This window comes from Microtus ochrogaster, unplaced genomic scaffold (assembly GCF_000317375.1).
Source record: "Microtus ochrogaster isolate Prairie Vole_2 unplaced genomic scaffold, MicOch1.0 UNK74, whole genome shotgun sequence".
NCBI lineage: Eukaryota > Metazoa > Chordata > Mammalia > Rodentia > Cricetidae > Microtus > Microtus ochrogaster.
In genome coordinates, this window is record NW_004949172.1 from 593,905 (window position 1) to 620,691 (window position 26,787).

Below are 26,787 nucleotides of genomic sequence, written 5' to 3' on the forward strand. Positions count from 1 at the left end.
AGTGGCAGAAAAGAGAGAGAAAAAGAGAGAAAGAGATGGGAGGTGGGCAAGGTCCACCTTTTATAAGGAAAAGTAGCAAATGTGCTCTTAAAGGCTGCAACTGAGGACGTATCCTGTCAGGACCCCAAGGGCAGGCCAGTACAGATGCCTGAATACTAACAGTACTCATGTAGCCCAGGCTGGACTCAAACTTCACTAGTAGCTGAGGCTGGCCTTGAACTCTTGATTATTCCTGCTTTTGCCTTCAGGGTACTGGCTAGTCAAAGGTGGCCTCCCAGCCAAGAGGCTTGTAATTCCAGCACTTGGGAGGTAGAGGCAGGAGGATCAGGAGTTCAAAGCCGTTGTAGGCTTGACCCTCCCCCCCAAAAAAACCCAACAAAAGGCAAAACAAAACAAAACAAAAAAAAAAAAACTGTCGCAGTAATTCCTTTTAAAAAATACTGGGAGGTGGTGGCACATGCCTAGAATCCCAGCACTCGGGAGGCAGAGGCAGGCAGATCTCTGTGAGTTCAAGGCCAGCCTGGTCTACAGAGTGAGTTCCAGGACAGCCAGGGCTAAACGAAGAATTCCTGTCTTAAAAAAAAAAACAAAACTGGGGCTGGAGAGATGGCTCAGAGGTTAAGAGCATTCATTGCCTGCTCTTCCAAAGGTCCTGAGTTCAATTCCCAGCAACCACATGGTGGCTCACAACCATCTGTAATGAGGTCTGGTGCCCTCTTCTGGCCTGCAAACATACACACAGACAGAACATTGTATACATAATAAAAACAAAAACAAAGAAAACAAAACAAAGCTGTCCCGACTCCCACGTGTGATCAGTTTATCGACATAACCTTCCTCTTACGGGTCCTTTCTATTCTCTCGAGACCACATCTCTAGCTCAGACCCCCATCTACTAAATTCAATTCCTGAAATCCACATGGCAGAAGGAAGGAACCCCGGGACCTGATGCTGGCCGAAGCTGCTCAGAAGAGGGGTTGGCTAAGCGATAGAGTCAGAGTAGAATAGGAGTTTTGTCTAGTTTGTTTACACATATCCCTCTGAGGCCTAGGATAGTGCCTGTCTCACGATGATTGTTGAGAGGAGGGACTGAAACTTCCTCAGGCTCCTACTTTGAAGACTGAGAATAAGCTTGCTGGGAACTTACGTGTGAGTGGAGGAGACTGACTGCATGCATGCTCCATGGCACACACACCCCCACACACAAATAAGCGTAAAACAAAGTTTTAAGCTTGAGTACTCTTTCTCCGCCCTCCTTTTCCATGCCATCTGCAAGTCTTGCCTCAGATTCTACCCCAGAACATCATCTTCCACCATCTCTCAATACCATCATTCCTAGATCTGCCCCCAACCCATGCGCTTCTGGACATTCACTCCAAAGCCTCGGTCCACTCAAGCCCCGCCCCACTTCTCTAAAGGCCGCGCCCTCGAGATCGAGACCCCTCCCTTTATAATAGTGGACCCGCCCTCTATGCCCTCAAGCCCCGCCTCTCAGCTCCTGGACCCGCCCCCGAGCCCCGCGCTGCAGTGCCTGGTTTTCCACGGCCCCGCCCTCCCGCGCCTTGGCAGAGGGCGGCGGCTGTGGTGGTGGTGGTGGCGGCAGCGGCGGCTGCTGGAGCAGCCGAGGAGGATGGCGGCGGCGTCGTGGACGCGGCGGAGATGAGCGCCCGTGGCCCCAGGCCCAGGGCGGCGCGGCCGGAGTGGGCGGGGGTCCCGATGCAGGCCCGAGGGGGCCATGGGGCAGGTCCTGCCGGTCTTCGCCCACTGCAGTGAGTATGGAGAGGATCCGGCCTGGTTTGGGGCGCAGAAACCCGCGTGGGGTCCTCTTTGGGTCTCCATCTTCGGCGCGCGCCGCGGGCTCGAGCCCGGGTTGAAGAAGGAGCCGAAGGAGACAAAGGAATCCTTCCCCTCCCCTCCCCCCTCCCACCCCGCGCTTTGGCGGCAACTGGGACATCCTGACCCGGAGAACCCGCTGCAATGGGGCGGAGGTGGGGGTCATGGAGATCGCCTGTTGGGGGGCTCTCGGGGCGCGGGATTGGGTCGCCCCGCCCAGTCCGGAGAAGGAGCAGGCGCGTGGGGAGCTGTCCCTAGCCCTGGTGCTGGCCTCAGCTGACGGGTTGAGTCAGGATGGAGAAGCATTCGATTCCCTTCATCATCCATTTTCGCATCTCACCCTCGTAATCTGCCCAAAAGGCACTTCTAATGTCACCCTGAATGTCCGACCCCTGTCCCCCAAAAATACTCTCCTTGGGTTGGTGCCAACACTGCTGAGTCTTTAGCGGGCTTTTCCATTCAGTAACCCTGCTGAAGACCCCACTCCTCGGCAGGCCTCCCGGTTGCTCACGTGAGGAAATGAGGTGGGGGCAGGTGGTCCGGTTTCGATTTTCGAAGGCTTCGAGGCTCTCCTGTGTGCAGAGCCCCAAGCTGACTCTGAGGGGCTGGTTTCTCGTTCCAAGCCCCTCATCTGATCCTGCTCAACTCTGAGCCATTGGCTCTGGCAGTCGGTGTTTACCATCCTGCGTCCCACACAGGGTGGTTCTGACAGCTGGGGATGCCGACGCTAGCAGATCTTGCCACTTGCACGTCTTGGGTATCCAGATGCCCAAGTTCTTGAGAATGTGTGATTTTGACATTTTTAGTTTCACTCCCCTCCCCAGTGTCCAAAGATCTTGTCTTTAGCTAAAATTACGAGGGGAGACCCTGCACGCCTGTCCCCAGCCCTACTCTCCCCGACTCACCCCTTTATACCCCTCTATTCCTCTTCTAATCACAGTGCCCCCCACCCCGGTCTGGCAGGCTTCTCTCTAGGCATCTGCGAGATTCACTTCCTTCAGGTCTGAGATCTGTTGCCATCAGAAAAGCCTTGAAGACTATCTTGTGTCAAGCAGCGCTTGGCTTCCCTTACCTTGTCTGACTCCATGTTTTATGGACTTCTCCACAGGGTGTAACTTTATGAAGCCAGGAGTTTTGTCTAATTTGTTCATAACATGCTCCCCCAGAGCCTAGAACAGTGCCGGCCACATAATGTGTACTTAATGGATAATGGTTGCATGCGTGAATGAACTGAAACTTCCCAAGGCTCCTCCTCTGAAGGCTCTTTATGTACGGCTGTGCACCACATGCATGCAATTCCCTCTGCGGCCAAAAGAGGGCGACTGATTCCTTAGAGCTAGCACTAGAGATGGTTGTGAGCCTCCATGTGTGTGCTGGGACTGAACCTGGGGTCCTCTGCAAGAGCAGCAAGTGAAGCAGGCATCTTTCGGGTTCTTCCCTTCTTTTTCTTCTTCCTCTTCCCCCTCCTCATTCCTCCTATCCCCTCTTCCCACTGAATGTAGGACTTTCTATGTGCTGGTAGGTGATTTACTCCTGAGCATCCCCAGCCCTCATTTATTATGTTATTTATTTGATTTTTCAAGACAGGGTTTTCAGTGTAACAATCCTGCCTGTTGCTCTTCATTTTGAAACAATCTTGCAAACTTGCCCAGACAGGCCTTGAACTTGTGGTCCTCCTACTTCAATCTCCAGCAGTTGGAAGTACAAGCTTGTGCCATCAGGCCTGAAGCTCTGAGGTTCTGTTCTCAATGTCCCTACAGTTTTACGGTCTGTATACAGAAGGCAAAATGTCCTGTGTTCAAATGTTCTAAAATTCTCTTGGTTCCAGCCATCCAGGCCTCCAGCACTGGTGCACTTCTGTGATTAAATGATTATTCTTTTTTTCTTTTATTATTTTTTTTATTTTTGAGACAGTATTCCTCTGTGTAGTCCTGGCTGTCCTGGAACTCGCTTTGTAGACCAGGCTGGCCTCAAACTCACAGAAATCTTCCTGCCTCTGCCTCCCAAATGCTGGGATTAAATGCATGCACCATGTGTGTGTGTGTGGGGGGGGTGCTCTACGAGTTCTGGATTCTGTGTGTGGAGGTCAGAGGTCAACTTTAGAGAGTGAGGTTGGCCGGGTTGGCGCCTTGCACATGTATGGTGCAAGCCGTGATAGCTCCTATCTGTGGTTTAAACAGTCCGAGCCACGAGAATCTTCCTTTCCCATTGCAGAAGAAGCTCCGTCTACAGCCTCGTCTACCCCCGATTCCACCGAAGGTAAGTGCAGAGGAGAGCCGTGGGGTGAGGGGTCCTCACGACTGGGTGGCTTGGAGAGGTTGAGAACCCTTCTCCCACTGCAGGAGGGAATGACGACTCGGATTTTCGGGAGCTACACACAGCCCGGGAATTCTCAGAGGACGACGAGGAGGAGACCACATCGCAGGACTGGGGTACCCCAAGGGAGCTGACCTTTTCGTACATTGCCTTCGACGGCATAGTGGGTTCTGGGGGCCGTAGGGACTCAGTTGCCCGTCGACCCCGTCCCCAGGGACGTTCAGTCTCAGAACCACGAGACCCACCCCCACAGCCCGGCCTGGGGGACAGCTTGGAGAGCATCCCTAGCCTGAGCCAGTCGCCAGAGCCGGGGCGCCGAGGTGACCCTGACTCCGTGCCTCCGGCTGAGCACCCACTGGAGGACCAGCTGGGCTGGGCTGCCCGGAGTGCGGGATCCGGGGAGGATTCGGCCACCAGCAGCTCCACCCCACTGGAAAACGAGGAGCCTGATGGATTGGAGGCCATAGAGCCTAAGGAAGGTGAGATCTCAGAGGTGCTCGGAGGGTGTGTGGCACACCAGGATACCTCCAAGAAGAAAGCTCATGGCCTCTCTCTCTCTCAATGACACTAGAGGCGAACCTGGAACTCCGACTTGCTCAGGCTCTACGTTCGCAACTTGAGGTCCTGACTCCTCAGCCTAGCCCCAGTTCCCGGACCCCCCAGGCTCATACTCCATCCCCATCAAGATCACAAGATTCGAACTCCGGCCCTGAAGAACCTCTGCTGAATGAGGAAGAAGAGCATTGGCGACTGCTGGAGCAGGAGCCAATCACGGCACAGTGCCTCGATAGCACAGACCAATCAGAATTCATATTGAAACCGCTCCTTCTAGGTAAGTGGGTTGTGAGCAGATGGCTCCTCGGGGCTATAGAGGACCTTGTTCAACTAGACAGAGTTAGGGAGATTGACACTTTTAAGTGTAACGGGATCAGCTTGGCACAGGACCTAAGAACAATGGAGAAGGGGGTCCCCCAAAATCCCCTTTACCCGAGGGTCTATGGTTTTGGGGTTCTCCCCCACAATGCATATGCAAACTGGTAACTAACTTCAGGGCTTGTTCCACACGGCCTTGAACTCCATCCACCTGCCTCAGCCTCAGCTAGGATCACAGGCCTGCAGCCACCAGACCCATCCCATCCCATTCATTGATTCATTGGGTTCTTTCTTTTCTTTCTTTCTTTCTTTCTTTCTTTCTTTCTTTCTTTTTTCTTTCTTTCTTCCTTCCTTCCTTTCTTTTCAATTTTTTCTTTTCTTTTTTGGTTTTTCAAAGACAGGGTGGGTTTCTCTGTGTAGCCTTGGCTGTCCTGAAATTCACTCTGTAGACCAGGCTGACCTCAAACTCACAGAAATCCACCTTCCTGTGCTTCCTGAGTGCTGGGATTAAAGATTAAAGGCCACTGCCTGGCCCCATTGGCTCTTTCTTTGTTTATTTTTCAAGACAGGATTTCTCTGTAGCTCTGGAGCCTGACCTGGAACTTGCTCTGTAGAACAGGTTGGCCCAAACTCACAGAGATCCGCCTGTCTCTATCCCCCAAGTGCTAGGATTAAACACATGCACTACCACTGCCCGGCTCCCTTGGCTTTTTGTACTGGAAATTAATGCTGCATGGAGCACTGGGTTGGGTGATGTAAAGAATTAATCCTCCCTTTTTCAGAGGACTTCATTTAGAAGTTGAATGTGCCCATGGGGACTTTTAAATTTTTTTTTAAAGGATCAGGCCAGGCCTGGCAGCATCTACCTTAAATTTCAACGCTTGGGCAGCAGAGGCAGGTGTATCTTGGTGAGTCTAAGGCTGACTTAGTCCACATAGTAAGCTTCCGTCTATTTCAGGCTATATAGTGAGACCCTGTCCCAATTTTTGTTTTGTTTGGTTTTGATTTTAGCTTTGGGTTTTGGTGACAGGGTTTGTCTGTATAGCTCTGGCTGTCCTGGAACTCATTTTGTAGACCAGGATGGCCTTGAACTCACAGAGATCCACCTGTCTCTGCCTCCCACGTGCTGGGATTAAAGGGGTTAAACTGCCTGGTGTTGTTTATTTTATTCCAGGTGTATAAATGTTTTCCCTGTGTGTATATCTGTGCACCAAGTGCTTGCTTGGTGCCTGTGCAGGTCAGAAGAGGGACCCACATCACCTGGAACTAGAGCTAGGGGGGCTGTGAGCTACCTGGTGGGTGCTGGGAACTGAACCCAGGTCCTCTGCAGAGCACTGAGTGCTCCCACTGAGCCATCTCTCCAGGCCCTCTCAGGACAACTTTTGGGAGTCCATCTTCACCTTTCACCTTGTAGAGCCAGCATCTAGGGGTGGGGTGGGGCTTGAGCTTTGCTGTCCTAGCTTTGCTGTCCTAGAACTCACTGTATAGGCCAGGCTGGACACGAACTCACAAAGATCCGATTTCTGTTGCTACATTGCCTGTTCCAGGCTAGGTGGCTGAGAGCTTTCAGGCAATTCTCCTGTTTCAGCCTCTCATCGCATTATAGAAGTTGTTGGGATTACGGAAGCTCAGCACCCTATCCAGCTCTTTCCCTGGTTCCTGGATGCCTGACACAGGACGCCAGGCTTGTGCTGCAAGATCTTTTATGCACTGAGCCCCCCCCCCCAACACACACCCAGGGCCTCTACAAAAACTTTCCTTGTGGGCTAGAGATGAATTAGCTGTTACAAGCACCGCCTTTTTTTTTTTTTTTTTTTTTTTGGTTTTTCGAGACAGGGTTTCTCTGTGGCTTTGGAGCCTGTCCTGGAACTAGCTCTGTAGACCAGGCTGGTCTCGAACTCACAGAGATCCGCCTGCCTCTGCCTCCCGAGTGCTGGGATTAAAGGCGTGCGCCACCAAAGCCCGGCTTGCACCGACTTTTCTTGCAGAGAACAGACATGGTGCCCAAAGGCCTGCAAGTCCAGCTACAGGGATCTGACGCCCTCTTCTGGCCACTTTTGTCACTTGAACTCACGTCCTGGGCACTCACTCAAAGAGCCATAAAATATTAAATGGATTTCCTCTCACCAAGTATGGTGGTGCGCTTGAGAGGCAGAGACAGGAAGATTACGGCTTCAAGTTCAGCCTCAGCTACATAGCAAGTTCTGTTTAGTCCATTGTGACAACTCAGGATTTTAATCCTAGCACTTGGGGAGGCTGAGATAGGAAGATTGGGAGTTCAAGGCCAGCCTGGGCTACCTGAGACACTGTGTTAAGAAAACAAAACCAAGGGGGATGGAGAGATAGCCCAGAGGTTAAGAGCAATGTCCACTCTTCCCAAAGACCCAGGTTTAAATCCACATGGCAGCTCACACCTGTTGGTAACTCCAGTTCTAAGATCCAACATCCTCACACAGGGATACGTGCAGGCAAAACACCAATGCCCATATAAAATAAAATGAAAAACTTAAAAAAACAACAAACAAACAAAAAAACCCAAAACATAATGAAACTAAAAACTTTTACTGAGGCTTGGCATGATGGGGAATGGACACCTTTAAATCCCAGCACTCTAGACGATTAGGTGGGTGCATTTTGGTGAGTTGCAGGCCATCCCGGGCTTCGCAGCGAACAAAAAGGTCTACTTTTCCCTAATGTATTCAGTCTTTTGTTAACAGACTCTCGGCCTAGTTTAAAAAGCCTGGGCCTCCAGGAACCGCAAGCAGTTGGTTAAAGACAGCTCCTTGTCTATTTACAAAGTTCCAATTTGGGAGTAGTCCCCACCTCTCTGGACAGCCATTGGTTGGGTACAAAGGGGCCCTTCCCCTCCGCTCTTTCCCTCGGGTCTCACTGAAGTGGGCAAAATCCCCAGAAGCCGGGCGTCTGCAGCCGCTCTCTCGGAGCCGAGATGGGGAGTAAAGGTGGGCTTGTCGGGTGGCCTAGAGCCGGGGTCCGGGAACAGCAAAGGGGTTCAGATTTGCCCTTTTTTCCTTGCGATCTGGGGCATGGTTTCCACCTGGGTATTTACAGTTGTCAGATATGCATGCCAGGGCTGGGGCGGCGGATCAGGGGACGTCTTGAGAGAACGTTGAGGGAACATGGGGTCCCCTCTTCAAGCCAGAGAGCTTTGGGGCCCAGGAGCAGGGACGTTCCCCTCCCCCAGCCTGGGAGTCCTGGCTCCTGCGCTGTCACTCAGACTGGACGTGCCAGCACAGCTGCGGAGGCCCCCTCCCCCTAGCGAGCCTAAACTTAGCCCCGCCTCAGGCGACCCGGCCCCTCCCCCACCCACTGGTGTGTGTCTGGGAGACGGACTGGGAGGACCCACCCCCCTTCCCCCCTCAACCCCCCACCCCGCATTAGGGAAAGAGGACTCCTCTTTAGTGTTGTTTAGAATATATAAGGAGTGTACAGAAGTGAGATCAGACTCCGGGAGCAGCCCAGGGCTTGGCAAGTTGAATGGGTTGTTTTGTCAGTGGGGGCGCCTGTGGATCAGTTGGAAGGAAATAGAAGGATACTGAAATCAAAATTTGGGGCTCAAATAGGTGTGGCTTCACTGGAGTGCTTAGAGGTTTAGGTGAATAGGAGGAACCCTTTAAGATTGGACATCCGCAACCATGGGCTCTGGCCTAGCCTGGTTAGTGAGTTCACCATCTCTGGGAGGGGTCAGTAGTTTGCCGTCAGGGTTCAGAATATCAGATGGTGTAATCATACACTTAGAACTTTAAAAAATGTTTTGGTAACTAGGCGTAGTGACACACCCCTAGCACTTGGGAGGCAGACACAGACGCAGGAGGATGGCTGTAAGTTCCCAGGGCAGCCAAGGCTATTATATAGCACAACCCTGCCACAGAAAACAGACTCACCACCAACAAATAAGTTGTTAGTCTTCCCTGTTACCAATTTGACAAAATGTATACCGTTAAAGAACAGGGAACATGCCAGGCAGTGGTGGTACACGCCTTTAAGCCCAGCACTCAGGAGGCAGAGGTAGGCGGATCTCTGTGAGCTTGAGGTCAGCCTGGTCTAAGAGTTCCAGGACAACCAGTGCTACACAGAGAAACCCTGTCTCAATAAAAAAAAAAAAAAAAAAAAGAATAGGGAACAGGTCCACCTGTGTTTCCAAGCCGGGAGTGTGTCTCAGAAACAGGCAGAGGTGAGGATATCCATAGACCGAGGCCTCTTGCCACACTGCTGTGGCAAGGGAGAAGATACAAAACAAAGTGAATGACCCCCCCACACACACACCTTGAGTTCAGAGTTGAGTAAAATGGAGAATGTCACAGCCGCAATAGAGCAATGTGTGGTCCTCAATCCAGAGTCAGGCATCGTGGCACACATTCTAGTTTCGGCACTCCAGAGGCAGAGGCAAGTGAATCTCTGTGAGTTCAAGGCCAACCTGGACTATATAGTCAGAGCTATGTAGTTAGACCCAGTAAACACATAAGTAAACAAGGCTGGTCAGGAGATACATCAGTTGGTAAAGTCAGCACTCAAGAGGCAGAGGCAGGAGGATTTATTGCCTTGAGTTTGAGGCCAGCCTGGGCTACAGAGTGAAACTCGGTCTAAGAAAGAGAAAGAATTAGAATAATCATGAGTTCAGACCAACCAGGGCTTCAGAGTTTAAAGTCAGCCTTCACCTCACAGTGAAAATCTTGTCTCTTAAAAACGAACAAGAACGAAGTCCGTCGGGGTAGTCCCAGCCGTTCATTGACTTCCTCTCCACAGTGGCAGACCTGCTCTACTGGAAGGACACCAGGACGTCTGGAGCCGTCTTCACGGGCCTCATGGCCTCTCTCCTCTGCCTCCTGCACTTTAGCATCGTGTCCGTGGCTGCACACCTAGCCTTGCTGGGTCTCTGCGCCACCATCTCTCTCAGGGTTTACCGCAAAGTGCTCCAGGCCGTGCATCGGGGTGATGGCACCAACCCTTTCCAGTGAGAACTCATGACCCGGCTCAGCTGACCATGCACCGTGGTCCTCGATCTCAGCTCATGCACGGCCCACTCTCCTCCTCATTGTGAACCCTGGTCCCCAGCCCTGATTCCTTCCTTTATCCTTGACTCCCTTTCCTAACCCAGCTCTTCCACCAGACGTCCCATTTACACCCATGTTAAAGTCACTTGGCCCAGTCTGAGCCCTCCCATCATGCCCCCCCCCACTGAGTCACACCACACTCCTTGACCCCATCAGGGCCTACCTGGACATGGACCTAACCCTGACCCAGGAGCAGACAGAGCGTTTGTCCCAGCAGATTGCCTCCCTAGTGGTCTCCACAGCCACACAGCTGCGGCATTTCTTCCTGGTAGAAGACCTGGTGGATTCTCTCAAGGTACCCCCTGTAGCCCGAAGCTTATCTGTTGTTCCTGCCTGGTACCTCAGCCACTTATAAAACAATCACTCAGAGGCTTAATATTAGCTATAATTGTTTGGCTGATAGCTCAGGCTTATTACTGGCTAGCCTCTTACACTTACATTAACCCGCTTCTATTAATCTGTGCATCACCATGTGGCCTGTGGCTTACTGGGAATGCTCAGGCATTTGGCTCCTCTGGCAGCTGCTAGCATCTCTTGACTCCGCCTTCTTTCTCCCTGTATTCAGCTCAGCTTTTCTGCCTAGCTATGTTCTGCCAAGCCATAGGCCAAAACTGCTTTGTTCATCAACCAATAGAAGCAACACATATTTGTAGTGTGCAGAAGGACATCCCACATCAGCCCCCCCAAGACTGCTTCTGTATTCCCACCCTCTCCTCCGTACCCACTGTGGGGGAAGGGTTCACAGCCCATAGGTCTCTCAGACACTGACCCTCACCCCACAGCTGGCCCTTCTCTTCTATATCTTGACCTTCGTGGGAGCCATCTTCAACGGCTTGACTCTTGTCATCCTGGGTGAGCTTGCTGAGGTTGGATGGGGGAGGGGGAGGGTTCCATGTGGACCTGTCCCTCTCTGCTAGGAAAACCTGACCCCCCCCATTTCTTTATAGGAGTGGTCGCATTGTTCACCATCCCCCTTCTGTACAGACAGCACCAGGTGAGTGTGTCAAACTCTCCATTGTCGACATGGACGTCAAAAATGGCTAGTGTGACTGCCTCCCTTCTAGAGTCAGGACCCCACAGATAAGTCCCCGGCAGACTCGGGAGCCCTGCGGCCACCAGTTGCTTAGACTCCACCAGTGAGGGGCTGGGGGCATGGCTCAAGGAAGGGAGGTAAAACACCTCGAATGCAGAAGTCTAGACCTTCGGCTCTCAGTATATGGGTCAGAACCCTTTGGGAAGTTGAAGGACCCTTTCACAGGGGTGGCCTGAGACCATCGGGAAAACATATCTACATTATGATTCATATCAGTAGCAAAATTACAGTTAAGAAGTAGCAACATAAATGTAGTTTTATAGTTGGGGATCACCACACCCAGAGAAACTGTATTCAAGGACTGCAGCATTAGGAAGGCTGAGAACCACTGGTTTAATAGCAGTGCCACCAAAACAGTGAATAATCTGAGAACCCAGGAGGCTGAGGCAGGAGGATCCCTGTATGTTCAAGGCTAGTTAGGGCTAGGTAGCAAAGCCCTGTCTAAAGAGCAGACTCAGGCTGAGGATTTAGCTCAGTTAGTAAAGTCCTCCTTGATCCCTAGTAGTGTATAAAACCAGGAGTGGTCGTGCACACCTCTGATCCAAACACGTGGGAGCTAGAAATAGAAAGACCGGAAGTTCAAGGCCAGCCTGAGCTACGTGAGACCATCTCAAAACAGCAAAGGCAGGAAGGCCAGTTATGATTCTCACAGCTGAAACGGGACGGATGGGCCCCAAACCCTCTTCTGATTTGGCTATGTGAGCTGGAGGCAGAATCCTACATCAGTTACCCATAATCCCTTGCCTCTTCGGTCTCCCCAGGCCCAGATTGACCAGTATGTGGGGTTGGTGACCAATCAGCTGAGCCACATCAAAGCTAAGTAAGTTCATGAGATGATGACAGGGAGGGTGGTGGAGCCTGGGATATTTGTTGTTTGTGGGTTTTTCTTTTTCTTCCTTTCTTTCTTCCTGTCCCTGCCCCATTACACTTCCCCAAATCTTCCTGGGCACATTATCTCTTTCTCAAAGCCGGTCATCAGGCTGAGGATAGGGGCTAGCTAATCTTCTGCACCTCCTCCATCTCTTGTCACACCTCATGGCCCCTAATTATGCTCCCTAGGATCCGAGCTAAAATCCCTGGGACCGGAACCCCAGCAGCATCTGCAGTCTCCAGATCCAAAGCCAAAGCCGAATGAGAGGGGTGTCTCTGCCCGAGGGACGCCTGCCCACACCCCAGCAGCCCACTTCCCCTTCACTTCCCGTGCATCCACACCCTCGCCCACTCCGCCAAGCCATTTCCCAGTGGGAAGTGCCGGAACGACTGGGACTACATTTCCTAAGAAGCTTTGCTCTGAGAGTCCAGGAACGGCCAGGCTCCTTAGCCGCGGAGCCTGCTAGGACTTGTAGTCGCGTAGTCGGACGCTGGTCGGCACTTCCATGACCCATCGCTGGAGGCGCCTTGAGGGACTGGTGTCTCTGAGGCCACCAACCCCTAAGCTGGGGCTTTGCATGGGGCCCAGAGGAGCCCTGAGCTTGGATTTACACTGTAATAAAGACTCCTGTGGAAAATCCATGACCTTCTGTGCTTTAAGGCCCCTCCACTTACACCTTCCTACACTGAAAAGCATTAAAACAAACAAACAAACAAAAAACCTAGTGGTAGCACAATCCTTAAATCCCAGCATTGGGGAGTCAGAGGTGGGTGAATCTTGGAGTTTGAGACCAGCCTGGTCTACACAATGAGTTTCGGGACAGCCAGGACTGTATAGAGAGATCCTGCCTTAAAACAAGCAACAACACAAAGAATGGCTGGGAAAGGCCGTGAAGGTCTGAATCGGATCATCTTAATCCACCATGGTAGAAAAAGAATTGACCCTCAGCGTCTTTCATATGTGCTCCATCGCGTACCTGCGCTGACCCACAAAAAAACATGAAAGTGTCACCTTAATGATTTCCAAATAAAAGTTAGAAAATGAATTATTGTGGCTGATGAGAAGTACCTACCTCCATGCTGATCGCCCAAGTTTCATTTCTGGGAACCATATTGTGAACGATGAGAAATAAATAACCCCTTCAAGTAGTTCTTGTACACCCTCGCATATGCATTCAAATAAATAAATAAATGTTTAAAAAAAGAAAGCCAAACGACGGAGGTAGGTGGACTCCTGTGAGTTTAAGGTCAACCTGGACTATCATCAGACCCTGCCTATAATCTATAATCATCAGACCCTGCCTCAAAAAAGAAAAGGTAAAAGATTCAAGATCAACGAGAGAGCTCAGCCGGTTCTTGCTGCACAGGCGTGGTGGATGAGCTGAACCTGTGGAAGGTACATAAAGGTAGAGAAATGAGGATCTGCACAGAAGTTAGGAGCACCAGTTGCTCTTCCAGAAACCAGGGTTTCCCAGCTCCCACACAGTGGCTCACGGTCACCTTTAACTCCAGTCTCAGGGGATCAGATGACCTCTTGTGGCCTCTTCGGGCACTGCATACGAATGGATCACAGACGCACATGCAGGCATCACAGAAAATAACAGGAAAGACTGAAAGACAACCGTCTCTATAATCCATCCTCTGGCTTCCACACTGATGTTGTCACGTACACGCATGCACATAATAACAATAAGTATATTTTCGGCCGGGCAGTGGTGGCGCACGCCTTTAATCCCAGCACTTGGGAGGCAGAGGCAGGCGGATCTCTGTGAGTTCGAGACCAGCCTGGTCTACCAGAGCTAGTTCCAGGACAGACTCCAAAACCACAGAGAAACCCTGTCTCGAACCACCCCCCCCCCCAAAAAGTATATTTTTCAAATGCGACCTGGCAGAAATTTCTATGGTTAGTTATGATAACGATACTGTTTCCCAAACATCAGTCATTCCCTTGCGAGATTGTTATACTAATGGCTCATGCTAAGGTGAAGACCATTTGTCTAGTATATATAAGGTCCCGAGTTTAATACCCACACTGCCTGGCACAGAAATGCCCAATGGACAGTCAGACATGATGGCAGATATTGTAATCCCTGGACTGAGTTAGAGGTCAGCTACAAAATTCAAAGCCAAATGGAGCTATAGCGAGACTGTCTCAAAAGATTAAAGGTGGGACTGGAGAGATAGCTCAGTGGCTAAGAGCACTGGCTGCTTTCAGAGGACCCAGGTTAAATTCCTGTCACCCACACGGTGACTCACAGCTATCTGTAACTCCAGTTCTAGGGGACCTGACATCCTCAAACAAGCATACATGCAGGCAGAACACCAATGCACATACAATAAAAAGGAAATTAAAAAAAAATAAAGGCTAGGTATGCAACTTAGAGGTAGAATCCCCCAGTGAGGGGCTGGGGGTGAGGCTCAGTGGTAGAGAACTAACTTAGCTTGTAGAGGGTCCTGAGTTCCATCTTCAGCATCATAAACAAGTGGCATAAAATAGAAATACCTTTTATGAAGAAAATGCTACTTGCCACCTTGGAAGAAAGCCAGTGTTGCTTGTCAGAAATAGCTTACAGTAAAGACAAACACAAAAATGTTAAGACTTGCTTGTTCATCACTGTATTGCTTTCCTCTTGCTGTGCATGACATTGTGGAGACAGAGACAGAGGTGCCAAGGAGGAGTTACAGACGCAGGGTTTGCAGTGTCTCTGCTGTGCAGTGCAGCAGCTAGCTACGAAAACAGAGAGGCAGCGGTCTGTGGTGGGGCACATCTTTAATCACAGCACTTGGGAGGCAGAGGCAGGTGGATCTTTGTGAGTTCAAGGCCAGCCTGGTCTATAAAGCAAGTTCCAGGCCAGGTAGAGCTGTTAAACAGAAAAACCCTGTTCTGAAATGCCCCCCCAAAAAAAACCACAGAGAGGCTGGGAGATGGTTCAGGGTTTAAAGGCGTTTGCCGCCAAGCCTGATGACCTGAGTTCAATCCCTGGCATCCACAAGATGCAAAGAGAGACCCCACACCCTAAAGTTGTCCTCTGCATCCAGGAGGCAGAAGTAGGCAAATCTCTTTCAGAGGCCTAGTCTGGTCTAGGTAGTGAGTTTTAGACCAGCCAGGGCTATGTGGGGACACACACACACACACACACACACACACACACTAAAAACACCAAAACAGTAATTTCTATATCTCTAGTCAAGTCGTGCTACTTTTTAAATTTAATTCATGGTTGCCTTGTTTAGTTCGTCTGTTTTGTTTTTATGTGCACTGGTGTTTTGATGGTATGTGTGTCTGTGTGAGGATGTCAGGTCCCCTGGAACTGGAGTTACAGACAGGTGTGAGCTGCCATGTGAAAGCTGGGAATCGAACCTGGGGTCATCTGAAAGAGCAGCCAGTGCTCTTAACCTCTGAGCCCCCCCTCAGGGCACTTGCATAGGTCACACCCCAGTACTACATACATGTACACGCTCTCAAAAATGGAGATGTGGACGAGTGGGTAAAGGTGATCTCTTCAACCCACATGGTGGAGGTAGGGAGCTGACTCTGCAGGTCGCCCTTATGCACCGACAAGAATAAATACGCCAGACCGTGGTGGCGCACTCCTGTAATCCCGGCACTCAGGACGCAGAGGTAGGCGTCTGAGTATGAGGGGAAAAAAAACCAAATATATAAATACCTTCTACTATATATACATACTTTTTCTTTCTTTTTTTTTCTTTTTAGTTTTTTGAGACATGGATTCTCTGTTGTAGCTTTGAAGAGCCCGTCCTGAAACTCGCTTTGTAGAATAGGCTGGCCTCGAACTCACAGAGATCCACCTGCTTCTGCCTCCCAAGAGCTGGGACTAAAAGTATGTGCCACCACCGCCTGGTGGCTATGGTGTTTCAACAAAGCTTTATAAAGATGCATTCGTTCATATATTTCCTAAGACGTAATGTTCATAGCAAAGAATGGGGAGGTGAGAGAGTCCTAGTAAGTAATAGATCAAGAAAAGCTAAAGCCCCAGGCTTATCACTGCACCTCGACCTAGCGCAGCTTCAGAATTGAAGTAGCCGTCATCGAGCGCCCCCTAGCGACGTCTTCGTAGGTTCTCTGTCCTGGCGCTAGGACAGCGGTTCTCAACCCGTGGGTCGCGACTCCTCTGGAAATCGAATGGTTTCCCGGGAGTCGCTTAACGCCATCGGAAAACATAGATATTTACATTATGATTTATCACAGTGGAAAGACTACAGTTATGAAGAAGCAAAGAAAAGAATTTTATGGCTGGGGGTCACTACAACATGAGGAACTGTATCAAAAGGTTGCAGTTTTAGGAAGATTGAGAACCACTGCGGTAGGGACTTGAGTATCTCAAACACATTATGCTGATAGGGAAACTGAGGCTCAGAGAAAGATGGTGACATCATCTATTCATTTAATCACGTGGTGACTTGGTTGCGCGTGGTGCGGGGAGGTCTTACTAGGTTTGAGACCAGGGTGGAAAGGAGGCTTTGTGGACACCGGGAGGAAAGACAACCGAGCAGAGGGAATCAGCATTACAAAGACGACGAGGAGGGTCGTGCGGCGAGTCTTCTGCATCCCTCAAGTCAGTTCTAGGAGGATTGTGTGGGGGCTGTTTATGGGATAATAAGGGGTTAGATTATAGGGCTCTACGAAGCAGTTAGAGAACTCAGTGTTCTATCATCTGAGATGGAAGTCAAATTGCGCGTGTGACTCACTCCTGTGACAATCCCTGTACTCGGGAGGCTGAGGCAATTCCATAGCTTCAAAGTTCAGGCAAGCCTGGGCTACATAGTGAATTCCAGGCCAGCCAGGGTTACACAGTGAGACCCTGTTCAAAAAAAAAAAAAGAAAAAAGAAAAGAAAAAGGAAGAAAGAGAAAAAAAGAAAAAAGGAAAGAAAGAAAAGAGACTGTCTCAAGGAATCAGAAAAGCTAGTGTTATTAAGAATATTGTAATTATGATGTTGTAGGGTTCATTTCTCCTAAGGAGTTGGGTGCTAAGAACGGGGCTATGATACTGTCCATGTTTGTGCCTCCGTTTCCCTGGCCCAAACACACAGGTTTAGAAATGGATGGTCTCAAGCATCCAACCGCGAGGAAGACCAGTTGGTTGTCCACCTCATCACCTAGGTTCAGTGCCTGGAACTCACAGTGGACGCCGATTAACAGGGTTCCACAAAGCAACAGCAGGTGTCGCCTTGTGGCCACGCGCCGTCAAACCCTACGAGAAGCTCGCGTCTCCCTCTCAGAAAAACGTGAAAAATTCTGCCACGAAGAGGCTTCCAAGTGCCGCACGAGTTTTATTTTAAAAACAAAACAAAACAAACAAAAAAATAAAACTGACTTTTCACTTCGCAAAAAATGCTTTTCCTGTACAACCACGGAGGTAAGTACTTTAGGCGCTGCTTCCCAGAATGCAAGGCGCTATGCAAATGATGCTACTCATATTTAGTTAATAAGAGCTACTCATATCATATGTTGTAAAGAAAAAGAAAACATATATTCACGATAAAATTGAAAATATTATCAGAGACATTATAATTTATATTGTCCGAAGACACAAAAATAATGACCATAAGTCAAAAGTTTTTTGATATTTGGCCTTTATATATCTGTCCGAAAATAGCTGCTTCTGCCCGGATGATCCTCAGTGGTCTGGGGTGCAGGCTTCAAACCTGTAGCTGTTTAGCGACAGAGTGGTTCAATTCCACCTTTCGGGCGGGAGTATCTATCCCATTTTGCACCTTGCATCATAATCTTACGTAATATATGTCTTTAAATTCACCTCTATTCTTACTTATTCTCTCTTCATAGTTGCTTTTTGTCCCTCCCGGAGGATCAAATGCATTTCAAAAGTGGATTTAAGTTTGTCTCTACAGTTCTAGGAGATTTTTTTTTTTTTTTTTTTTGATTTTCGAGACAGGGTTTCTCTGTAGTTTTGGGTTCCTGTCCTGGAACCAGCTCTTGTAGACCAGGCTGGCCTTGAACTCGCAGAGATCCGCCTGCCTCTGCCTCCTGAGTGCTGGGATTAAAGGCGTGCGCCACCACAGCCCGGTTTAGGAGATTCTTTTATATCTCCGATTTCTCTCCTTCAACTATTTATTCATCCAGGCATTTTGCTCGCATATGTGTTTAATCACGCATGCAGTTATTAGTCACGTATTTGTTCATTTGTTCAATCTGGCTCAGCCCTGTCTCTGTATTTGAGCAGTGAGGGGGATACAGTTGTGACTACACCTTTAGCGCTGGTCTCAGGAGATAACCCGGACAGTGGAGAAGACAGCACTGGGCAATTATGTATTTAATGAACCCGAGAGAAAAGTAGAGCATATAAAGCTATATTGCAAGGAGACTTAACCAGGGTGACCTTGAGACACACTTGAGGGATGACATACGAGAATGTGGAAACCGAGGCTGGAGCAAATGCCTTTTCTTTTCTGAGGTCACCAGAACTCTCAGGCCACCTGACTGCTGGTGTACCTGAAATGGCAGATATTCTGCCTCCTCCGCGTCTCTCGGATCCTTTCCCTCCCATTGTGGGTCTTCCTCAGCTTTAGCTTGTCTCTTCTAGCCACTCTCAGTCTGGGGAATAGAAGAGTCCACCTAAAATAACACTACCTGCTGCTCAACTGCTCAAATCCTGCTATGGATCCCTAGTGCCGGCAAAAGAGCTTCGAAACTCTATTCTAAAATGTCATTGCCTGCAGAATCTCCCTGAGGGCTAATTCCCACTCTCCTGATGCCTGCAGCGTCTCTCACCGGGAGCCTCTAGCTCCACAACGCCCCAGTAGCCGATATCTACCATCTTCTCCCCTAGCTCCACTTCCCAAACCCTGGGATTGCCAGCGTGCCCCACCACACCCGGCCTTACTCCCTCTTAACTCTTGCTGAAATCATTGGCCATTCAGTGTTCTGAATATTTTCTTTTCCAGCCATGAAGTCTGCTGGACCCCTCACCATGTCAGCGCCTCACACCTGACCTTCTGCCCCTTCCTTTTCCTTAAGGTGACACGGCCTGGAAACAGGGAAGTCCTCCCAAGGATCCACTTTCCTGATTTTGCTAGTTGCCCCAATAAGGGCCTGTGAAGGCTTCCCAGCCTTCCGAATTCATCCTGTCTGGCTGAAAGGAAGCCGTGTAATCGGTGCCCAGGGGAAATAGACACTTTGACTTGGTGGATACATTTTTTTTAAAGCTTTTTATTGGCGACAGTGCAGAACCAAGGGGGGAGGGGAGCTGCCCAGTGCTAGACTGCCCCAGCACCCCCGGGGTCAGGTGCAAAATACAAAACAACAACAAAATTACAACCACAGTATGGGTGGAGCTATGGAGTCAGTGAATTGTGGTCCGCAGCGGCAGGCCCTTCTGATCACACACTCCCACCCAGGATTCTCATCGATACAGACTGAAAAAAATCTACCACCCAGTCACACTTACCCACAAAAGTAAAACTGCATGTCCCCATCAAACCCGGAGCTGACAAGCAGAAGGGAGACCAGGGCCAGTGAGAGAGGAGACATGTTGGAAGCGGTCAGAGAGGAACAGACCGAGAAAAGACTGTCTCCAACAGCCAGAGTGGCTGGGACAACAAAAATGTGACATTTATGGAGGGACAGCCAGATAGTCTGACTCGAGTTCCCAGAAGCGATTTCGAACTCCACAGCACACTTGCAAACGAGAAAACTCGCGCGCACACACGCACACAGACACTCATATATAATATATTTATCTATACATAATAGATATAAGTGCTTTTCGGGAACCAGGGAAGGGATAAATAGCTTACGGGGTTAGGGTTGGAACCGAGGACCCAGGACAGGGCGTGGAATGTGTTCCATGCAACACAGGGGAGCGGGGGAGCGGTAGGGCCCATCTCCCCAATATTAAAAAATAGAAATCTGACTCGTGGAATTTTCACAAGGTGAAAGCTGGAGGGAGGAACCAGGACCCATATTTGGGGCTGGAGGAACCGGATGGAGTGGGGGATAGTGGGAACTCAGTCCCCTCTTAAGTATGCCAGTCCAAAAAATATTTGGGGGTTCAAATATCAAGGGGGGGGGAGCCAAAGCCTCAGCCCTGAAAACTTCTCTGGAAATTGCCTCGACCTCTGTGAGAGGATGCGGGGCTCCCAGGGTGGGGAGAAGTTGGCGTCCTAGGCTGGGGAAGGCGGGAGACCTTGGAGATGTCTGGGGCCTGAGCAAGAAGGCTACCAGGATACATCACCGTCACTCCTTTGAGTTTAACTCCCTGTCGAGGGGAGGAAGGAGACAGTTGGAAGAAGGGGAGACCCAGGGAAGGCTTTGGAGGGCTGGGGCACCCGGCGCACCCCGCAATCCGGCCGCTCATTCACAGTATAAAGCGCTCCAGCAAGACGGGCGTCGCAGCGCCCCCTGCTGCCTGAAACCAGAAAGGCCCAACGAGGACGGCCAAGGGCAGCTGTGGATGGGGGTGAGAGGGACTTGGCATAATACTGCACAGGGGTAGGCTCGGGCCTGAGTAGGGAGGGGGCTCTGTAGCAGATGAGAGAAGAAAAAAAATCCAACCCGAGCCAGTTTTTCCAGGAGGAAAGACTGAACAGTCAGATAGGGGTTCACATTTTGGAATCATCGGGGAAGTGGGGTTAGCGGACTCCCAAAGTGGGCACCGACTTCCCTCAGTCGGGGGGGCTCAATTCGTCCCGGAGGAGGTGAGGTTGTGACCTCTTGAAAATGTTAAGTTAATCAGCTAAGGCCCGAGGGAGCATAAGAGAGCTATCTTGGTCACCCTGCACCCTGGAGGGTGGGTGAGTGGGGGGGGGGGTGGAGAGAAGGGGAGGGACTGTCATTCCTCGTTGGGTATTTCTGGGGGTGCATGCCAGCTTGTCCACAAGCCCACCCTGCACCCCACACCCAGCACCCTTTCCCCTTCAGCCTCACGCAAGACGCCAAAAGTGGGCGTCACATCCCTCCCACCCACCCACCCATCCATTTATCCCCAAAAGTTGGGTTGAATTAACAGGACCATTAGATATCTGCAGGAGGGGTGTCCATCCCCGCCCCACCCCCTGTCCCCAAAGTCACCAGCTCTCCGGCCTCGCCGGGGCACAGAAACCAGAGACGGAGCGCAAAACACAAAGGTCCTTCCGTCATGTCCGATGGCAGAGGCGGCAGGCAGTCATACAGAAGAGTCAAGGGGTCCACATACACCCCCGACTGCTTCTTCCCCTCTCTTCCTCTTCCTCCTCCTCGTTCCTTGCGGGTTTGTTTGTTTTGTTTGTCTAAAGAGTTCACAGAGCAAGAAGGGAGGGCGAGTTCAGGGGGTCGGACGGCTGCTCGCTGCCGCTGGTGCGTTGGGCGCCGGCGAATGCGGAGACCTCCGGGCAGGTGAGGACAAACGAGGAAGTGTACGAAGGGCTAACAACGGGGAAGGGGTCGCCGAGGACTTGAACTTCACTGTGTGTAAAGAGAGAAGCCGTCAGGTTGGGGGGTGCGTCTCGGCTGGTCTGGAAGGGCAGGGGCGGTGGTGGAGGGGGCGGCAGCAGCCAGCCGAAGCCGTCTTCCTTAGCGGATGTTGACCCTGGCAAATCTCTCACCTCGGCCAGGGGGCCTGGCCCCGGCCCCTCTTCGTAGGGGATCTTGCAGCCCGGTTTGTGGGCCACCAGGACAAACTCCAGGCGTTCCTTCTCTTTTTGCAGCTCGGCGATCTCCGACTCCAACTCTGCCTTTTCCTCTTCCAGCTGATCCGTTTCCTGATGGAGCCCAGGAGGGCCAGATCATAGGAGACAGAAAGGAAGGACAACGGTCAGCGACCACACCGAGTGGCTCACCCACCACATACACACATTCTAGCTGCGGATCCAGAGGCCCCATGACCCCCGAGAGGCCCCGGTGGAGCCTCAGATTCCCCAGCTGAGCAAGAGATATTAGGGGAAAGCCAGGCAGGAATGAAAGACTCTGGCGTGGGACAAGAACTCCAAGCCCGATGTGGTGGGGAACACCTGTAAAATCCAAACACTCAGAGGCTGAGGCAGGGAGAGGAAGGCTTGTTTGAGACCAGCCTGTACTAAGGAGTACTCTGTCTTAATAGGGGAGGAAGGGGACAATATGGCTCAGTGAGTAAAGTTGATTGTCAGCAAGTCTGACAAATTGAGCTCGATTCCTAGGACCTACAAGATGGAAGGGTAGACCCAACTCTGACCTCTGTGTGTGCTGCCGCAACCTGCACACAGACAAACGTAAGCAAATAAATAAATACATGAAATAATTTTTTAAAAGAGAGACAAAGAAAAACAGTGCAATTTTCTGTGTGCATTAACAGTGGTTATGTGTTGTTTTTACTGTGGTTCTGTTACCCCCTCCTTCGGCCTCCCAGTAGAAAAGCTGAGATGCGCCCTGGTTTCAAGGGGCAGGAGAATATTCTGCAGGCATTAAGGACGGGACCCTCAATGCTGGGGTAGAAGGAAGAAAGGAGTGAGTTTGGTGGGTGCCCCCAGCTTAAGTTCTGGAGAACTGTAGGTGGTTGGGGCAGGAGGTAAAGAATGGACAGAGCATAAAATAATTTAGTTTCGAGCCAGTCAGGATGACGGTCCCTGCGTCATCTCTGCCCTCACAGGGACTGAGACAAAGGGCTGTCAAGTTGTGGCGGCCATGCTGGGCTACAATGCAAGATACCCGTCTCAGAAAAAAAATAGAGGTACTGCGGCAAAATGGATTATTCATGGATTATTCCTTAACCGAGACAAAGAGAATGACCTCCTCCAGCTTGTCCTCTTAAACTGAGAGAAAGAGATGGGGAAAGTGGTGAAAGAGGGAGGTAAGCAGGTAGGGGTCTGAGCATGCGTATACGGCGACTCCATCAGGCCCGCACTGACTCTTGTTTCTTAAGTGGGAATCCTCTTTCAGGACACAGGCACAGTGAGAAGTCGGGGGCAGAGCGATGTAGAGAACCCCCTACATAGCCTTGAGACACCCCAGAACTCCTCCTTACCGCCTGGAGTCGGTCGGTCAGCTCCCTCCTGCGGTTTCTGCATTTAGCGGCAGCCAACTTGTTTCTCTCTCTGCGAACCCTTCGCTTCTCTTCTTCTTCTGGGGTAAGCTGAGTCAAAGAGATGAGAATTATTAGTTTTTTTTTTTGGTTTTTTTTTTTCGAGAGAATTATTAGTTTTGGGGATACCTCTGCCATCCCTGACAAAACTCCTTTGCCTTCAGAACCCCAAACAACAACCACTACTCCTGGGGGGCAGGCACGAAGGAATGATAAAGCTCCTGCAACCTTGAGACCTCAGAGTCCCCCAAACTTCATGGCAACAGAATTACTTCCCTCATCTCCAGGCCAACTTTTTTATTTTTTTAAATAATGATTTCTTGCAGTCCAGGCTGGTCTCAAACTCAATAAATAGCACAGGCTGGCCTCGAACTCCTGATCCTCCTGCCTCTACCTATAGAGAGCTAGGGTTACCAGCCTGCACAAGCACTCCTGGTTTATGCTATGCTGGATATCTACCCAGGGTGTCATGCATGCTAGCAAGTACTCTACCAACTGAGCTCACATTCCTAGGCCCTTCCAGATCAACTCCTGAGGCTCATTCTTACCGTCTCTTCTCGGGGTCTTCTAGGCCTGGCTCTGGCTGGGCGGGCAGGCCCGGGGCCACTGCTGGTAGTACTGGTTGAAGGCCCACCACTGCCGCTTGCTCCACCAGCGCTGTAGGCACTCAGGCCTGGTGTTGAGTAGCTGGTTCCTGGCATGTCATAAGGGTCAACAGCTGGAGGCTGGGAGGCCAGTGGCTGCCCCTGGGACTGAGCCATGGAAGAGATGAGGGTGGGTTGCACGAGCCACTGGAGGTCCTGGCTGGTTGTGATTGCAGTGACCGTTGGCACGAAGGAGCCGGGCATTTCCCCGAGACCGGCGCACTCCTACGGGGTGAGACATACACACACAGGCGTAGACACACAAACAAAGCCACCGACACACACACGCCCAACACACATAACACACACCGACCCCTGTGAGTGAGCACAGGGTGAGCGGGTGTGGATGTGTGTGTCACAGGCAAAAAGCCACAACACCCACCCTTCCACTACACCGTGACGCAGTGGTTAATGAGAGGATTCTGTTCAACTGCCTTCTACCTCCTCCTTCTTCCTCGGGGAAAGGTTGCACGGTTCCAGCGGGTGGTGAATCACACCCCGGGTTGGTGACTCTTAGGTGTGTGGGGGGGTGGAGAGGAGGCTGGACAGAGCCTGGTGACAGAACCTCCCGGGATGGAGACACACACACACACACACACATACACACAGTCACATTACCCCACCCCCAACCCAGAGGGAGGGAGAGGGAGAGGCCTTAACCCAAGCCTTCCTCTCCACTCACACACAAACACACCCCCACTGTATGAGGGCTCCCGCAGGGGCGGAGATCCCAGATCCAATGGTGTTGTGGGACTGGCCTAAGAGTTGAGAGCATCCCTTCCGAATTTCTGTCTCTTCTCCAATGAGACTGACAAATGACAGGTTTGAGTGAACCGATAGGTAGAGAAAAGTGACAGTGAGGATCCCTCAGACTGTCTTGCAGGGGATGGGGGAGATATAGGATCTGCATCCCTAAACCCAAGAAAGCGTCCATCAACACCCCCCTCCCGCAAGTGGAATCCTAGAGGCTTAACTACTCTGGGGGGCGTGGCGAGGGAAGGGCTGAATCTCTGGCCAATCAGGATCCTGGGAAATAAGGAAAGGCGGACCTTTTAGAGACCACCTTGCTGCCTCCTCTAGGGGTAGCTCATGAAGTGTTTGGACACCTCGAAAGGACCGGGAGTTCAGCGTGCAGAGAGCGCTTATATGTGCGCCTGGAGAGGGGGTGACAGTCTCCAGTTCCCCCTTAGAGGCGCTAGCACTCAGCCAGAAGCCTCCTGCTTCTAACAGCAGCGGGACTAGGTTCCCACAAGGTCCTCGCATACCCATGAGTTGACAGAGTCACCCCAATCACGACAAGAATCCCTAGCTCTGCCTCTTGAAGACCCCCCAGCATGGAAAAATCACAAAAAGCAGAGCAGGGAAAGGAGCTACGCTCTACAAATAGGAAGGAGATGTTGATTGGCTAAAGCCCGCTCCGCGATAGCCAATCAGAAAGCCGCGCTGCCCCCTCCCTTAGCAACGTGGCCTCGGCGTTCCAAAATAGAACGTGCCCGGGACGTCAGGGGCGGGGCGGGCGGAGGGGGCGCCGTGCGCTGTGCGTGCCCCGCGTCAGACGGAGGATTCCAGCGCGTCAGCCTTTACGCACGGGTCCCCCGTTACGTCTCCGCGCAGGAGGCGGAGGCAGCGTGATCGGGGTTCGAGGCCCAAACTCCCGCCGGGTGGCGGGCGACCGCGGCCGTGCAGTGCGCGCTTAGAAGGAGAAGGGCAAAGGAGAAGGCTACTGGAAGCTTCTCTGGGATTTTTGGGGTTTTTTTTTGTTTGTTTGTTTGTTTTTTCTTCCCCTACTTGCCTAGCTCTGGGTGAGGAAGCCTGAGCTCAGCTAAAAGTTCTCAGCTTCTGCTAGCCACAGCGATACTTTGCACCGGGCATCGCCAACGCTTGCCCAACTACATTCCTTTCCCGCGTTCCGCGTACACAACCTTTTGCAAACGTCTCCCCATTCCTTGCAGTTTGCAAACAACAAAAAAAACCAAAGTGCAACCCAAGCCTCTTGCTTTCCCAGATTCTGAGTTTCTGGCGCGTCTCTATTTGAGAGGATAGTTAATCCACACTTTAGACTTAAAGAAATATCTTTTTACGTGACCACCAAAGTATTATCTTTGCGATCGAGAACTTACCTGGGAGGCGGCGGCGGTGGGTGGACTGCCGAAGGAGTCCACCGAAGACAGGTACTGAGACTCGGCGGAGGGTGACGAGCTACACCGGGAGCCGGAGTCGTAGTCTCCGGGAAAAGCTTGAAACATTTCCCTGGGCACAGGGGGGCCCCTGTGACCACGCTGAGGTCGCCGGGAAGCCAAGGCTATGGCCGAGTGGGATGAGATGCGAGTCCGGAGTGGACCGGACACGTCCCCAAAGTGCGCTGCTTGGGGGAGCTACGCGTCCGACACGAAAAGCTGCCCCAAGTTTCGATACAAGTCCCCTCTGCAAGCGCCCAGGTCCCTTTAGGTCGCTGCTGTACCTCCTGAAAGTCCAGGCTCCGCCGATTTCACGGGGGGCGTCGCGGGGATCGCTCCCCGCCCAGAGACCCGTCGTGCAGTGCCGCCGTTCAGCGTGCGCTTCGGACGCGGTTTTCTTCCTTTCCAGGCGTCCCACGAAATGGGGGAAGGCAGAGGGGCGCGATCCAGAAGCCCACAGAAAGTAAGTCTATCTTCAGGACAGAACGGAAGAACGATCTAGAAGGAGTCTTGCAAAAAGAAACCCACAAAACTTTCTCTCCAGTTAAAAAATAATATATGTATATATATAAAAAAATTTCACGGCCGTCAAGAAGAAGAGTCACCAGTAGTCAAGTCCCGCAAGCCCCGGCTCCGCGTGTCCCTGGCGTAGCTGCTCCAGTCTTATGAATGAAGCCGGGAGCTGCCGGGCTGAATTTATGCGTCCGGGACCCGCCCCCCCCGCTTGCGTCACCCTCAGCTCCATGCACAAATCTCCCAAACTCTCCCTCCCCGCCACCATAGCCCCTTATGGCGCCCCCCAGGGTCTCGTGCACCCTCCACCTACCCATAGGGTGACCCCAGTGGTCTCGGGGGTCTCCAAAGCTGCGTTTTGAGGGTCTCCTCGGGAGGGGATC

The 26,787-nt window shown here is 51.4% G+C and overlaps 2 protein-coding genes across 4 annotated transcripts; one reads left to right on the forward strand and one right to left on the reverse strand.

Annotated features, from left to right (window-relative positions):
- Positions 1–1,570: 1,570 nt before the first annotated feature.
- Rtn2 (reticulon 2) lies at positions 1,571–12,695 on the forward strand. 2 transcript variants are annotated; one of them, XM_005370279.2, is made up of 10 exons: positions 1,571–1,769; positions 4,048–4,092; positions 4,176–4,628; positions 4,721–4,981; positions 9,787–9,994; positions 10,251–10,389; positions 10,877–10,946; positions 11,042–11,088; positions 11,949–12,007; positions 12,247–12,695. In XM_005370279.2, the coding sequence occupies exons 1-10, from the start codon at positions 1,736–1,738 to the stop codon at positions 12,320–12,322; spliced, it is 1,392 nt and encodes a 463-aa protein (XP_005370336.1). In that variant the 5' UTR covers positions 1,571–1,735; the 3' UTR covers positions 12,323–12,695. The 2 variants fall into 2 exon arrangements, with proteins under 2 accessions (XP_005370336.1, XP_013210295.1); XM_013354841.2 differs by lacking the exons at positions 1,571–1,769; positions 4,048–4,092; positions 4,176–4,628; positions 4,721–4,981 and adding an exon at positions 7,861–7,982.
- An 8,355-nt stretch (positions 12,696–21,050) lies between these two features.
- Fosb (FosB proto-oncogene, AP-1 transcription factor subunit) lies at positions 21,051–26,513 on the reverse strand. Of its 2 annotated transcripts, XM_026777598.1 has the most exons (5): positions 25,835–26,513; positions 23,619–23,939; positions 23,014–23,121; positions 21,620–21,775; positions 21,403–21,479 (listed from the first exon to the last, which is right to left on the reverse strand). In XM_026777598.1, the coding sequence occupies exons 1-5, from the start codon at positions 25,958–25,960 to the stop codon at positions 21,477–21,479; spliced, it is 714 nt and encodes a 237-aa protein (XP_026633399.1). In that variant the 5' UTR covers positions 25,961–26,513; the 3' UTR covers positions 21,403–21,476. The 2 variants fall into 2 exon arrangements, with proteins under 2 accessions (XP_005370337.1, XP_026633399.1); XM_005370280.2 differs by having other exon boundaries at positions 21,051–21,775.
- Positions 26,514–26,787: the final 274 nt, after the last annotated feature.

Excerpts from the sequence above, each read along its gene's own strand:
- Fosb (XM_005370280.2), bottom strand. The coding sequence starts at position 25,960 with ATGTTTCAAGCTTTTCCCGGAGACTACGACTCCGGCTCCCGGTGTAGC. Across the intron at positions 23,940-25,834 it reads CCACCGCCGCCGCCTCCCAG|GAGTGCGCCGGTCTCGGGGA; the intron begins GTAAGTTCTCGA and ends CTCACCCCGTAG. Across the intron at positions 21,776-23,013 it reads TGACCGACCGACTCCAGGCG|GAAACGGATCAGCTGGAAGA; the intron begins GTAAGGAGGAGT and ends GGGCTCCATCAG.
- Rtn2 (XM_005370279.2), top strand. The coding sequence starts at position 1,736 with ATGGGGCAGGTCCTGCCGGTCTTCGCCCACTGCA. Across the intron at positions 4,629-4,720 it reads GGCCATAGAGCCTAAGGAAG|AGGCGAACCTGGAACTCCGA; the intron begins GTGAGATCTCAG and ends CAATGACACTAG. Across the intron at positions 9,995-10,250 it reads GATGGCACCAACCCTTTCCA|GGCCTACCTGGACATGGACC; the intron begins GTGAGAACTCAT and ends TGACCCCATCAG.